Genomic DNA, 16535 nt, shown 5'->3' with positions numbered 1-16535 from the left:
AATTAGTTAAGATGATACACCCAGCAATGATTATCCAACCTAGATTGATTGTAAGCAAACTAGACACATAGTTTTTCCATCAGACAACTGAGGCAGAGATGTATTCCCTTTCTGCCTAGTATTTTTAGAGCTACACACAGGCTCTGTTCCAGATCCCCTACAGGGAAAACTATAGGATAACCTTTGAATCTTATATGCCCATTATTCCTCTACTTGATTCAGATGATCAGGAGTTAAATGTCACTTCTTTGAAGGAAATAAGATACTTGCCAGGAGGGATAAGATGATTATTCATGGAAATTGTTATTTCAGGAGAAAAAGAAAGAAAAATGCTATTAGGTAATATGATCATAATCTCTCAGGATGATTGTTCTCTCTTCTATCTAGTGCCTAACCCAAAGGTTCAACTAAATGGCATGCTAATTTGTACCCCAATGCCTGTAGGTGTTAATGTACTTCCCTGAGCACCTAATGTGGTAATGTCAACCTTGGGGAGAAACTGGTTCATTGTGTTTCCTTCCAGAATCTATAGATTGTCTTTTAATTATGCATGTACTCTTACTTCATCTGTCAGTTTCCCAGAAAGCACAATGATTGATGAATATAATGATAATGAAAAGATATAGCCTTTGGAGAGGGGGGTTGGTTAGGCTAAGGGAACAATCTAAAATTAAAAATGTCAACTCAAACACTGACATGTTTCATTTTTTTAAAAAATAGTTTCATGTACCACTTGGCTTACAGTCTCTATTGCCAAGTCAAAATCAGCAAATATGTACCTTGATAAGATTAAAACCCACAAAATACTCAGCATTTCTGTTTTAGCTTCATTAACTGTATAAACTAATTTTGTTTATTTTGTTTTGGGTTTTCAGTTTAGCCTAATATGATTGCCATTAGTTTCACATCATTTCTGAACTCTCATTTCTAATTAACAGTTCTATATTCTTTTACATAAGAAATTTCAGAGAATTCATGTATCACAATTAGTAATACACAAAATGAACAAAGAAGGATTAGCTTATAAACCTCTCATTGACTAGATGTCAGGCTTAATTGTTATTTTAAATTTTATAGATGAGAAAATATTAAAAATTAGGTAGGAATGAAATCCAATTAAATCCTGTTATTATTTATTTAGCACCATGATGAATAAAAATATCTAATGTTAAATCTAAGAACTAGCTCCCAAGTAAAACTTTAGCAAAATTCTCCTTTGTAAAACACCCATATTGTCAACTGTATTTTGATTTTGTAATTTAAAAAATCTGATCATCATTATTTTTTAAAATATTTAACATCTGTGTTGCTTGTAGCGTTTTATATGACCAATGACTACTAATTCATTGATTTCTATCTTCGGGAAACTTTATGGATGACCCTAGTCCAACTCTGTAATTTACTGATGAGATTACTATTGCCTAGGATAGTGAAGTGACTAGACTACCTGTACACAGCTACTGTCAGAGCAAGGACTAGAAGGCAAGTCTCCTGAAGTCAAGGGGCTCATTCTAATATCCCATAATGCTGCCACATGACACATGCTGCCATATTATGTTTACATTTTCACAGTATTGCAATTGAATAAAGCTGAGGTTTTTAATGTTTAAGTTAATGGCCATTTCCTTTTTCACTTGTGATATTCTTATACCTTTGTTGTTTCTTTTTATGTGTAATAAGGAGTATCAAATGACAGAGCAATAACTATTTATTACTTGCTTGTACTATACTGTGACATGGTACTTACAGGAAATACATATACTGAACACTTTTCCTGTTTCACAGTGTTTTCAGGCAGGCTGGAAAGAGAGTTAATGACTAAATTAATAATAATTCCATCCCAAATGGAACCATCTGGGTAGAATGTAAAAGGGTGTCAGAAGACTTGACTTTTGATCACAGGGAAGCCACTTGGTAGCCATGTGATCACAGGTGGGGCATTTTTCCATTTTGGACCTCAGTTTCCTCATCTGTAAAAAATAGATAAGACTAGAGTTAAAGCTAAATTAAACTCTGGTCTCTAATTTTCATAGAGTTTATTAATATTTATTTGAATAAGAGAAGGCAGACAGACAGATAGAAGTCCATTCTGAACTACCACGTGGGCCCTCTTCTCATGGCTCTCTCTCTCTCAGCCACTGTCTTTCCACAGCAGGTCTAAGCGAACAGAGACACCCCACTTCATTTTTTTCCCTTTACCTGAATCCATAACCTGATCCTTTCCAGGCCATGTGCCTAGATCATGGTCCTGTGACTCACGCTGGAGAGGACTGATGTGATATAGAGCTAGTAGTACCTGAACACAGGTAGGATGAGCCCAGGAGGTGATCCTGGGAGGGGGCTTTCCCTTCACACACTAGGTTGTTTTTAAGGTATCTTCTAGCTCCAGAAAGTTGGTATTCTAGTCTATGTGGCTCATCATGATGTTGTATGGTATTCTAGTCTATGTGGCTCATCATGATGTTGTAAAATGGTAGTCATGTTTCTGTTTTACCAGAGGAACTTGGTATAAACAGCTAAAGAAAAAATATTCCTATTGGCATAGATTTTTTTCTTCTGATTAAGTAAAAAATACCAGGTGTTCACAGTGAATTTTATTATTAAAGTGAATAAGAAATGAATATTTATAATAAGAATATTCATAACTTGCTTCAGAAGGACAAGTTAATTTGTTGAATAGCAAATGAATGATTTGAAGTCCTGTGTGAATTCATATCCATTGCTTCAGCAAGTTTTGTTTTTTTTTGGAAGGGGAGAGGGAAATAGAACTAGAATAATAAATGTCTTTTATTTTAATCTCATTTTATGCATTACATTCACCCTCCATCCTCCAAATCTCACACCCCACTCCCTTAAAAAAAGGCATTTGGGCCATTTCTTCAAGTCATGTGCTATTAGTCTAATGAATCAAATTTGTCTATGAATCAATCTTTTCTTGATCAAACCTTATTATATCACATATCACACATGTTTCTATTTCATAAACTCCTGTGTGTGCTTTGAATATATTTTTCTTAATGCTTACATGGAAGTTAGAGATAGAACTTGGACTCCATAACCACTAAAATCCCTTCCAACTCTAAGATTTTCTAATATCAGCTTTGCAACTAGAGACATTTTCAAGATATTAAGCACATATTCCACATGATTACTGAAATGTACTTTTCCAATTACTGTTTCATTCCAGTTACTGTTTAATCAGTTCAAGTTTGGTGACTAGATCTTCCTTTAGGACACATGTGTGCTTATATAACAGGAAATTAAAGTTAATTCTTCAGTGCTGGCAACCCTTTCTTTTCAAACACTTGACTTACAAAGGATTCATATCTAAAAATAGCTGCTACCAGCTCTGCTCATGGGAATCACTGTGAAGAGCTATTAGGGAATATGTTGAGTTAGAAACAGAAGGGAAAAGTTATAAAAATTAGAAACCTTAGAGGAATTGATCCTCAAGATCAGGGGTCCATGCAAGGGAAGACTGCATCTGTAAATAAGAGCTCCTTCCCTAAGATATGTTCTCCCACACTTTCTCAGCTTTGTCATTTCCCTTTGTGATAATCATTGCTTCCAATTTAACAGAGACTAATGTCTGCTATTAAACATCTCTTTTGAAATAAAACTACTACTGGAAGGACCACATGAGTATCACATTTTACCATGATTTAATTTATATTATTTTTAAGAGCAAGGATTCTAAACTTGGAGTTCATGAAGAAAAGGGATAACATATAGTGGAATGAGAATAATAAGTGAAATAAGAATAATAAAGCATATGTGAACATGTTGGAAAAGCTGCATTTTTTTCAGTAACTTCTAACTGAAATTGATCATTTCTTTTCATTATGAATCTAAACAAGTAGGCATTTTCTGCCAAGTTTCTTCTTCCTCCAGCCCTTTGCCATTCTTTTCCCAGGGAACATCTGAATTTTATTCATTTTTGGCCATTCACTGAATGCCTACACTTTACAACTAAAGGAGACTAGCTAAACATGACATTCCTAATTATGTTATGATATAAATATCTCTTCCCTGAGTTCACATTGATACCAAATAGTTTCAGATCTCAGAGAAAATATGGACAATCATTAGTAATTTAACAAGGTTTCTATAGGAAAAAATTACATCACAGTGACAGAGAAACAATGCATTTCTGTAATGCAATGTTGCACATTTATCTTGGGTAGGTCCATCATCCCATACTTCTTTGAATGTAATAAAAATTGAACAAACTTAGTTGAACCGAGTTATAATCTCATAGATCCCTTAAGGAAACATACTACATCAAACTATACAAGTAAATTAAGTCCGATTACAAATTAAAACTCTATTTGTGTTATTCACAAATAGACTGATTAGAAAGAGGATTTACATGTCACTAAGGAGTTGAGAACAACTGAGGCTCTTCCTCTATATTCTTATCTAAGAGATATTTAGAATCTTAAGTAAATTTCCACATTTCTCAGGACAGATTTTGGGCAGGTGACACTAATATTATCTCATTTGCCAAAGAAATCACCTTGAGTCCCAAATAATAAAAAAAAATTCCCATAACAAGTGACATAAAATGTTTAGCAAGCCTCAAAAGTAAGAAGCAGCTAGTTTGCACAGTGGGGAGAAAGGACATCCTGGGTTCAAATCTGGCCTCTGATACTTCCTAGCTGTGTGACCCTGGGCAATTCACTTGACCCCAATTGTCTAGTCCTAACTGCACTTTTGCCTTAGAATTGGTATTTAGTATAGATTCAAAGTCAGGAACTAATGGTTAAAAAAGATTTACATAAATAGTCTTTATCTAATAACATTAGGAATTAGAAAAATAATAGATTTGGTGTAAGGTAGGGTCAGGAAAACCCCGAGTTTAAATCCTATGCCAGACAGTCATTAATTTGAATGATCCTTAGCAAGTTTGAAAATGGAGGTAATAATAGCACCTACTTCATAGTGATGTTTTAGGTTTAAATAACCTAACATATGTAAAGTTCTTTGCAAACCTAAAGTTTTATATAAATGCTAGCTGTGATTATTATTTATACTATAAACACAGTTACAAAAAGTGTTCATACTTGAGTATAAAAATTTGTATTATAAAACTCACTCTGGAAGCAACATGTTCTCTTATAAATTAAAACTGTCTAGTTACTCCTCACTCTTAGTCCTATCATAGGATTGATGTTATCTCCATTCAGGAAAAGAACTGAGGGTTGTTAAGGAAATCCCATCCTTTTCTATTTGAATTTAATTATTTTTGTGGATCTCTTCCCCATTGGAACATGACCCCTTTGAGGGACTATTTTTTTCCTCTGCACCTCTAGTAATTCCATCTGCTTTCCATTGCTGCGCTTTCCCCTTTCTTTAGGCATATATGCTATGTAATCGGAATGAAACAGCCAAACTAGACTCTCTGGGTTAGTTAACTCATTTTGCACCCCCCTATCCCCAAAAGTCCTGTCCTAGTATATCCCCAGCTGACAAAAGTTGTCTTCAGATGATTGTGAAGAGCTGCTAATTTTTTGAGGCTTGAGATAAACATACACAAAAACCTATACATGCATGTACATTCCATTTCCATTCACTTTTTTCCCATTTTTCTTGCTGTCATCTTCCACTATTAGGGCCAGATCATGCAAATTATACATAGAAAAATACCAAGTAACATCTATAAACAAATGTAGAGGAGAGGGACAAAGGTAACTAACTGTCAATATTGCTGCAGTAATGTTGTAATGTGCCTACTACATTTAAAACTATATGCTTAAAAATTATTAATAAAAAAGTCATTTCAGGAGCAGCTATGTGACTCAGTGGGGTAACAGGATATCCTAGGTTCAAATCTATCCTCACACATTTCCTAGTTGTGTGACCCTGGGCAAGTCACTTAACCCTCATTGCCTTGCCCTTACTACTCTTCTGTATTGGAACCAATATACAGTATTAATTCTAAGACAAAAGGTAACATTTTTTAATAAAAAAAAAGAATTAAAAAGTCATTTCAGGGTCTTGTATTGTCTCAAAATCACTATGATTAAGATATCAACTCTTTTAGGTATTAAGTTACCTGATAATGGAGAATTAAAACATAAACTCTGAAATGTTATCCTCTGAAAATTTCATTTTAGTCATTTAGTCAAAACCTCATGTTGACTTTCAATTTGATTAAATTCCTTGACAGATTTAAAAGCTACAAATTCTGAATTTCTCCTAACTAGATTATACCAAACTTCTCCCTGTCTAATGATAAAAGCAAACTGCCTTTATTCAGACTCCTGAACAGGAAAAGCTTCAAATATTAAAGCATCCTTTGGAAAAGTTCTGAAAAGACCACAGGCTGCTTTTTTCTGCAACATTAGGAATTAGAAAATACAAAAATAAAAAAGTTAGTTGGTGTGCTTTTGCACAGTGAAATATAAATGACAGTTTGACTCCAAAGAGTAGACTTTCAAAGGCCTTGGGAGTAGGGGTTCTCATTAAGATTCTCCAGTTATTTTATCCTAACTTACTACCAACCTCAGTAAAACTCTTCAAGGGAAAATAGCATAGAAAAAAGTCAAAATATACATCCCCATACACATTTAGCCTCATTTCTTCTTTTGCCTAGAAATTTCAGAAATAGAAAATATAACGGTCAGGCCTTTCATTTATTTCTAGAAAAATATATCATTCATGATTTTTAAATTTCACTTTTTTTCATCTGTTTTCTAGATCAACCCAATGTAATTATAATTCTGTGTCCTCAGTTGGAACCTGCCTTAAGGGAAAGTGGGACACCAATTTTTTTATATCATGTCATATCATTTGCAGAGGGAGGATTGGGATCAAATGGGTAGAGACTTTAGACAGGAGTCAAGAAGACCTAAATGTGAATCTTGCCATAGACACTTACCTGCTGTTTGACCTAGGGAAATCATTAAACACACAGCCTCAGTTTCCTTATGTATTAAATAAAGATTTACCTCACTAGGTAGTGGTGAAGATCAAGTGAAATAGGAAAGCATTTTTCAAGTCTTAAAACACTACATAAATGTTAACTATTATAAGATAGGTGTGGATCAGTATTTCTTTTTAACCTCCCCCTCCCTTTCACTCCCTCCCTTCTCCAACCCTCTGCTCCCTGTCCCACTTCACCTCCCAATTCTTCTTAAAGCCTTTGGCTACTTCCCTCCCCCCTAAGTGAACTATAAAGATCTTATTTTCTTTTCTTTTTCAAGTAGGGGTTTATTGGGATAAAAGCATGGGAAACTGAGGAAAGTGGGATGAGGGTTTCCCTAAGCTATAAAGGGAATTTGAGAGGATTATGGAAATAGTCCAGGAACAAAGGTAAGAAGAGGAACAGTTAGATAAATGGAGGACAACAGCTAAGATCTTCTTTGTTTTTACAACACCATCAAGGTCTCTCAATTTCTCCTGGCCAGCTTAAACTCTCAGAAAGATACAACCAATTCAAAAGCCAAGTTTCTCCTTCTTCTCCTCTCTCTGTGACCAGAAAAACCCCAACTCTTGGTTAGTCAAAATCTCAGAGAGCGCAGGGGTCTCCCCTTGATCAGAAAGCCCCCCAGCCTCAACTGCCAGAGAGAGAGTGACCCTCCCAGTCCCCTCCCCCTTGTCAGCTCAACTGCCTCTCCTCCTGGGAACATTCCCTTTTAGAATCTTCATTTTGATTGAAAAGACAGGTCCCCAGCTTAGTCTCTTGCATGTTGGCTTGTCCTTCAAAACCTTTCTCTCTTCATGCCTCTTCCAGATAGGGAATCAGAAAATCATCTTCGTGATTTCAAATCTGGCCTCAGACACTTTAACCCTGTTTGATTCAGTTTTCTTATGAGTAAAATAAACTGAAGGAAATGCAAACTACTCCAATATCTCTACCAAGCAAGCCCTAAATGGGATCATAAAAAGTAGGACACAACTGAATAACAACAATATTATGTAGATACTCCAACTGATGTTAATGTAATAGAAAAATGAATAATTTTAATCAATAATCTATGGTTATTACCCTGAGAATAAATTAAATGTGCTGAAAGTCCATGAAAAATTCTATAGAGAAGATTCTCACAAATATTATGTTTTGGAAAATGTTTACATTAGGTTTAATTGAGATTATTTTTAATATAACACTATATATATGCATATATATTAAAAGAAGTAAAGATGATTTTTAAATTTGTACATTTAGAACATTGATTCATTCAACTGATATTTCTTAAACATATGTTAGGTATTATAGCCTGGAAGAGAAGTAAAGATTAGAAAAGTCATAAGCCACATTATATAGAACCCCCAATGTAGTAGTAATAAAACTCAAAAATACCCATCACATTCAGGTTTGCAAAGTACTTATATATATTACATCATTTCATCTTAAAAAGTTGTGTTTATACATGAAGAAACTAACCTTCTGGACAAATAAGTTACTTGGTCAGTGTCACATGGCTTGTAAATGTCTGAGGCGGGTTTTGAACTCATTTATCCTGTCTCTAAAACAAACACTGTCTCCACTGCTCTACAACACTTCACTAAGACAAAAACAAAGATAATTATAGGTATTAAGAGCATGAGTATTCTTGAATTCTAAAAAACCCTGCTATCTACTAATTCAGTTTGGGGTTAATCAGAGTGGAGAGTGTCATAATTTTGCAAATATATCTTGAGTCCTCATTATATTACACACTATCTTGTAGATGAAGATGAACTTCTAAGTCAACTAGCCAACTTAATTAGTTCAGGTTGAATAGAAAAATAAATAATAATGGAATATTATGCAGAAGAATCATCCCAAATCCCATGGACTAAGCTCTTATAAGGATATATATGTATACATACATATACATACATTATATATTTGTTTTATATTTATATGTTTCATATATTTATTATAAATTATACATTTATGTATACATATAATATATAGACATATTTATATGTATTTGTATTCATATTTACTATATATGTTTCTCCCTGAGTTCATACAACATATGTACTATTATATAAGCATAAATTATATATATATAAAAGATATAGCTATAAAATATTACATGATAAAAATACCAGAGTGTACTATATGGCTTTAAAAGAAAGGATTATATTGGAGCAGCTGGGTGGCTGAGTGATTGAGAACCAGGACCAGAGAAATGAGACTATGATTTCAAATGTGCCTTAAGGCATTTCCTAGCTCTGTGACCCTGGGCTAGCCACTTACCCCATAGCCTAGCCTTTACCACTCTTTTGCCTTGTAGTCAAAACATGTAATTGATTCTAAGATGGAAGGTAAGAGTGTAAAAAAAGTTATGTAATGACTAGGAGTGGAACTTAAAAGACAAGAAGAATCAAAGAAGGTCTTTATGTAGAAGGTGGTTTTTAAAAGAAGTTTAAATGTACATTAAAAAGGAGAAAGGATGATGTTTCAGTGACAGGGACATTCATTCACTGAATAAGCATGTTTTAAGTACCTGTTATATTCCAGGCAATGTGGTGAGTGCTGTTTACAAAAAGACAAATCAACTAAGTTCTGCCCACAAGGAATTTATATTTTTATTAAGAGAAACATCATATACACATACTCTGAAAACTGTAATTCCCTATGCAAATATAACACATCATATTCATGTTTTTATTTGAAGGGGCACCTATATATTTCATTACAGGGCACTGGGATTCTCTCAAATTTGGACTCAAAGAATGTTAAAGAAAACAGAAAACTTAGAGATCATCTATTTTGTAAAAAAACTAAAAGAATAACAAAAAAAACGTTTAAATAGCATTGATGTCCCTTAAGTGCATATATTATGCAGTGAAATAAAATCACCATGTAAGTGTTTTGCTAACATGATTCCAAAGTTATTAGATAATTCACAATTGGAATTTTCTTAGCATACTGTGTGATACAAGTAACACAAGCACTTCATGCTGTATGAAGCTTTTGATAGGACACTTTCTAATGTGAGCAATGATGGAAAGGATGGGGAGCTTAGAGGAGGGAGGGGAGCCATAAATAACAGAGTCTAATTTAACAGTTGTTCCTCATTATCCTTTCACAAATTTTCATAATACTTAACAAAACCTTTATTTTCTTAATTGGCACAAATTGGAAAATGCTTCTTATTTATTATATTTAATTAAAAAACAATATAGCTGTGATAAATCATTAAATCAGAATAATAACCAGATTTAAAAAGAGACAAAGTGCAGTTTCTACTTAGTGATATTTGTATCTTTAAGTGTTCATTTATACTGAAGAAATGTTGTATCATTTAGACTGGAGTGAAGGAAAAAATGGATTTCATTACCACAAAGCTAGTTATATAAAGAAAATTACCTTTGACTTTAAGGGAAAATATTATTATCTAAGAAAGGAGAAAAGTAAAGAGATTCATGAGGTCCAGAGTGAAAAATAGAAAAACATTAGATTTACATTTTAAAGATTTACTTTTATACTACTTGCTTAGTTTAGACTGGTTTCATTAAAATATTTACCCTTATAAAATTTATTTCCTCTATAAAATTCAAATATATATTTTATGTTGCCTTCCTTTATCTTTATATTTGCAAAAACAAAATGAAATAAAGGAAATGAGAGAGGGAGAGAAAAAAGAAGGAAGGAAAGAAACAAATAAAGATGAAAGGAAGAAATAAACAAAGAAGGAAAAATAAAGGGAAGGAAGGAAGGAAGGAAGGAAGGAAGGAAGGAAGGAAGGAAGGAAGGAAGGAAGGAAGGAAGGAAGGAAGGAAGGAAGGAAGGAGAAAGAGAGGGAAGGATTCCTTTAGTGGTTGGAGGTAACCATGGAACACTACACTTCACTTTGGGGATAGGAAGGAAACACAAGCAATTGAAAAAGGAATAGAGAATATAATACTTACCCTTGAGTATATAACAATTTTTTTTTTGCCATTTAAGTAAGTCTCTATGCTTCCCCCTATTCATAAAGTACTGAGATAGAAATGTCTTCATTATTTTTTAACTGACATTATATCTTCTTTGATGTTTTAAAGAGAGATAACATTGTAACTGTTCAATGAAATTGTTCAGCTGCTCTTCCTAAAATGCAACCTGGTTTCAATTGGGACTAGAGGGCAGGTACATTTCCATTGAGAAGCTATCTACAGAGGGAGCTTTGTACTATGGATATAGTAATGGGAATCGGGAAGATCTGGATTCCAATTTATCTACCTTTATGACTTTGGGTCAGTTATTTGATCTTGCTCAGCCTCAATTTCCACATTTTATAAATGATGAAAATAATTCCTATATGGCAATTGCAAAAACCACTTGAAGTGATTTGTGAAAAGTAACTTACTGTAGATTTAAGTAAATAGACATCTAGAATTCATTCCTTATCTCTTTTAATTAGATCTATTTTTACTTTAGCTTCCTCTGAGATGATGATTGCTACTCCTGTTTCTTGTAAACAATACATCTTAGAATTTTGTGTTTTAATCCACTCTGCTATCTGCTTCTGTTTTATGGGCAAGTTCATCCCATTCATATTCACAGTTATTAGTAGCTATGCATTCTTCTTCATCTTATTTTCCCCTTTTGACCCTGCTGTTTCTTCTTTCACTCTGTCCTTCCTCACAAGTGTTTTCCTTTAATCACCACTCCCTATTTCCCCCTCCTTTCTATTACCCTCTTATTCTCCTCTCACTTCTCAATAGGGTAAGGTAGAATTATATATCCAAATAAGTATGATTATTATACCCTTTCTGAGTCAATTACAATGAAAGAAAGGTTTAAACAATGCCTGCCACCACCCTCATCCTCCCCTCCACTGTAACATTTGTTCATGCATTTTTAGGTGAAATAATTTACCCCCATTCCAATTCTCCCTTCCCTTTTCTCTCAGTGCAATTCTCTTTTTTCACCCCTTGATTTTTTTTGGTATAGCATGTCATCCTAATCAACGTACTTCAATACCCACTATCTAATACTCCTTCTAATTGCTCTAATTACTGATAAAATTTTTAAGAATCACAAATATCAACTTTCCACTTAGGAATACAAAGAGTTTGGCCTTATTAAACCTTTTAAATTTTCTTATTTTCTTTTTAGCCTTCCCTTGAGTCTTGTGTTTTGACATCAAATTTTCTGTTTAGGTCTGCTCTTTTCATCAGGAATGCTTTGAAATTTTCTATTTATTAAATGTTTGGTTTTCCCCTGAAAGAATGTATTCACTTTTGTTGGATAGATGTTTATAGGTTGTAAACCTAGATCTGTGGCATTCCACAGTATCCTATTCCAAGCCTTTCAATTCTTTAATGTTGATGCTGCAAAGTCCTGTGTAATTGTGGCTATAGCTCCATGGCATTTGAATTTTTTCTTTCTGACTGCTTGCAGGTCTTTTTCCTTGGATCCCATGGAGGATTTTGAATTTAGCTATAATGTTCCTGAGCATTGTCATTTGGGGATTTATTTCAAGAGGTGTTCTGTGGATTCTTTTAATTTCTATTTTGTCCTTTTGTTCAAGAATATCAAGGCCAATTTCTTTGATAATTTCTTGTATTAGGAAGTCTCAACTTTTAAAATTTTAATCATTACTTTCATGTAGTTTAGTAATTCTTTTTTTTTAAACCCTTACCTTCTGTTTTGGAGTCAATACTGTGTATTGGCTCCAAGGCAGAAGAGTGGTAAGGGCTAGGCAATGGGGGTCAAGTGACTTACCCAGGGTCACACAGCTGGGAAGTGTCTGAGGCCAGATTTGAACCTAGGACCTCCCGTCTGTAGGGCTAGCTCTCAATCCACTGAGCTACCCAGCTGCCCCCTAGTTTAGTAATTCTTAAGTTGTCTCTCCTAGATCTATTTTCCAAATCATTCTTTTGATTTTGTTTTATTGCTTCTTGATGTCTGAGCTTCTAATTGTTCAATTCTAATTTTTAAAGAATGATTTTCTTCTGTGAGCTTTTGAATTTTCTTTTCCTTTTGGCCAATTCTTTTAAAGCTATTATTTACTTCTTTAATTGCTTTCATTTTTCTTTCCCATTTTTCCTCTGCCTTTCTTAATTGAGTTTTTGAAATTCTATTTGAACTCTTCCAGAGCCTGAGATCAGTTTGTATTTTTCTTCAAAGTTTTGTGTGTTTTCTTTGTTTTCATTGCCCCCCTTTTATTTTTATGCCTTGCTCTTCTTTGTCTTGATAAAAAGTTTCTATGGTTAAATGGTTTTTTAAAAATATATGTTCATTTCTCCACCCTTTTCCTTGACTTTTACTTTAATTTTAAAGTTGAGTTCTGTTCTCAGGGTAGAGTGGGCACTCTCTTAAACTTTAGCTTTTCCTTGCTGCTACCTTTAGTTCTATTTCTGCATTTCTGCAAGTTTCATTTCTTGCAAGGAGGTATGATCGCCTGTGGGCTGAAGACTCTGAATACCCTCTTCCACAGCTAATTCAATCATCTCCAGGGACTAGTACTGTGAGCTACCCTATGATGGGGCTCAGGGTCTACTTTCAGGCTTGGGAAAGGGCTTCTCCTCTGACTCCCAGTTTGATTGGGTCAGACACACTGTGGAATGCCTTGCCCTGGGGCTTGTAACTTTGCTTTGGGCTCTGCTCTGGACCTCTTCTGGGCTTACAGAGACCAGGTATATCACATGAATTGCCTTAGGGCTTGGGTTCTCTCTGCAGGCTTAGGCTGTGGTTTGGAACTGTAAGGGATGTCTAGTTTATGCAGGGTCTCAGAGTCTCAACATTGGCTTGGGCCAGGTTCAGAACCTGGAAAAGTAGATGTGGGGTTGGGGTGGGGATGGGCTTGCTGGTACTCCTTGGTGTGGCCTCCTGTGAGATGTGCTCCTCTCTTACCTCAGTGAACTAGATCCTCTCTGCCTGGCTTTCAAGTTGTTTTCTGTTTGAAAGCTGTCACTGTGTCCCCTTATTAATGCTTCCCTTCTAGTACTCTTTTTGAGGTGTTATTTTAAAGTTGTTTGGAGAGGATTCACATAGTGGTAGCAGCTTTCCCTGCTTCTACCCCACCATCTTGGCTCTACCCCCCAGGTCTAGAATTCAAAGAAATAATACTAATTGTGCACTTCTTAATTGCAAAATCTTGAAGGAAAATACTATTTTTAAATCACTTGTGAAAAATGCTGTTAGCCTTTCTAAAAATTCTTTCCATGATACTCAAATATTTTGATCTAGAATCCTTGATTTTTGAAAACTTCATTGTGAGAAAGTTGTATGTCTCATCATTGGGTACATCAGAGTTTCATAATGCATTATAATTACAATTTTAAAAATTAGTTTTTTTTTAAATATATTTTATTTGATCATTTCCAAGCATTATTTGTTAAAGACATAGATCATTTTCTTTTCCTCCCCCCCCCACCCCCCATAGCCGACGCGTAAGTCCACTGGGCATTAGATGTTATCTTGATTTGAACCCATTGCTTTGTTGATAGTATTTGCATTAGAGTGTTCATTTAGAGTCTATCCTCTGTCATGTCCCCTCAACCTCTGTATTCAGGCAGTTGCTTTTTCTCGGTGTTTCCACTCCCATAGTTTATCCTTTGCTTATGAATGGTGTTTTTTTCTCCTGGGTCCCTGCAAGTTGTTCAGGGACATTACACCACCACCAATGGAGAAGTCCATTACGTTCGATGATACCACAGTGTGTTTGTCTCTGTGTACAATGTTCTCCTGGTTCTGCTCCTCTCACTCTGCATCACTTCCTGGAGGTTGTTCCAGTCTCCATGGAACTTCTCCACTTTATTATTCCTTTTAGCACAATAGTACTCCATCACCAACATATACCACAGTTTGTTCAGCCATTCCCCAATTGATGGGCATCCCCTCATTTTCCAGTTTTGGGCCACCACAAAGAGCGCGGCTATGAATATTTTTGTACAAGTCTTTATGTCCATTATCTCCTTGGGGTACAGACCCAGCAGTGCTATGGCTGGGTCAAAGGGTAGATATTCTTTTAGCACCCTTTGGGCATAGTTCCAAATTGCCCTCCAGAATGGTTGGATCAGTTCACAGCTCCACCAGCAATGAATTAATGTCCCTATAAAAATTAGTTTTTAAAACACATTATCCAAAAACTATTTCATACAAATATGCATCATTAAATTAAAATAATACTTCATTCACATGTAATAATTCAGTACATCATTTACAAGTGTCTGAGGCATTATTAAAAACCAGATCTTCATGATTCCAGGTCATTCACTCTCCTCATTGTATTATTCTTAAGTTGGTAAGATCAGAAAATCTTCATGTTTTAATAATAGAAAATTGGGAATTTTTAGATGGTAGAAAAAATAAACTAAAGGTGAATAAATATGGCAGAAACAGTTTGGGAAGCAAATATGCACTGTGTATATATCTGAACTGATATCTCAAAGTTTCAACATTTAGTTGTGGCTATGTAGACAACTTCCAGCTGATTAAACTAATCCTAGATTTTAATCACACCTAGTTGAGCCATACTCTTATAATCTTTGGCCTGAATTATGACTGTATTTTCAAAATACACACTAGGTTATTGTTTTAGTAATAACTGGATTTCCAACTTTTCCACTTGTTTTTTATTTCATTCATGAATACTAATGACTATTATGATCTTACTGTTTAATATCCCTATTTTTTTGCTACTGTTGAAATGTTGTATTTAGCTGAAATGTTTTGCTACATTAACTGCTTCATTTCACCTACATAACCAGCAATAGAGAAAAAAGGACTCTTCAGCCTAAGGGACCCATAAGTAGAATACAGAAGTAGAATATGAATATGACCTCATATGTTCAAATAGCACAGGGTACTGGGTCAGAAATCCTTGGTTCAAATCTGACCTCTGCTTTTTTGCTATCTTATGCAGGATCAATATCTCTTCAACCATTAAATAAGAGTCCAACTAAATTCTCTTCCAGCTAACATGACATCTCCCTCATAGTAGAACCTTTGAGAAAATTCCTCTCTATGGATGATCTTCAAGTAAAAAAACAAAACATAATTTGAATTCTATGTCTTTGTTTATTTTCTAGATAAGAAAAAAACAGAAAAACATGAAAAGGAATGTAAAGGTAAAGATTGCACATTTTAAATATATATATATATATATATATATGTACCATCTCAGGGAGTGGGGAGGGGAGGGACAGAGTGACAGAGAGAAAGTGTTTGGAACTCAATTTTTTTAATGTTATAAATTATATTTATAAGCAACAGGGGAAATAAAATATTAGTAAGAATATGTGAGTATAACAATATATCTGACAGTGAAAATACAATGATACTCATGGGCTGATAACCATAAATTATGATATTTTAAGATATTTGTTTAAAATAATATGGGCAGTGATTTTGGGAGATAACAGTTGTGACTTGATATATGTATAGTACTTTATATCTTTTAATTATCTCATTTGAGACCCTTAGCAATTCTGTGAGGCAGTTAATATAGATATTTCACAGGCATTTTATAAATATGGAGAATGAAAGTCAAAAAAATTCATACATCTAGTTTAAGTGTCAATGTAAATAACACTGAATTTAATTAGTATTCAATTTAATTGAGACCTGAACTCAAGAACTCTTTGAGTCTAAGTCCAAGATTATA

At 34.3% G+C, this 16535-nt stretch overlaps 1 protein-coding gene across 26 annotated transcripts in view; it reads left to right on the top strand.

The window, feature by feature from the left end:
* Positions 1-16535, top strand: part of TRDN (triadin) — a 547971-nt gene that overhangs the window by 488184 nt on the left and 43252 nt on the right. For all 26 annotated transcript variants that reach the window (XM_056818706.1, XM_056818721.1, XM_056818719.1 and 23 more), the window contains one exon: positions 15961-15999. In XM_056818706.1, the coding sequence (XP_056674684.1) occupies positions 15961-15999 (39 nt within the window). The remainder of the gene's footprint in view (positions 1-15960; positions 16000-16535) is intronic.

This window comes from Monodelphis domestica, chromosome 2 (assembly GCF_027887165.1).
Source record: "Monodelphis domestica isolate mMonDom1 chromosome 2, mMonDom1.pri, whole genome shotgun sequence".
NCBI classification, from domain to species: Eukaryota; Metazoa; Chordata; class Mammalia; order Didelphimorphia; family Didelphidae; genus Monodelphis; species Monodelphis domestica.
This window is presented reverse-complemented; position numbering and strand designations above follow the sequence as displayed.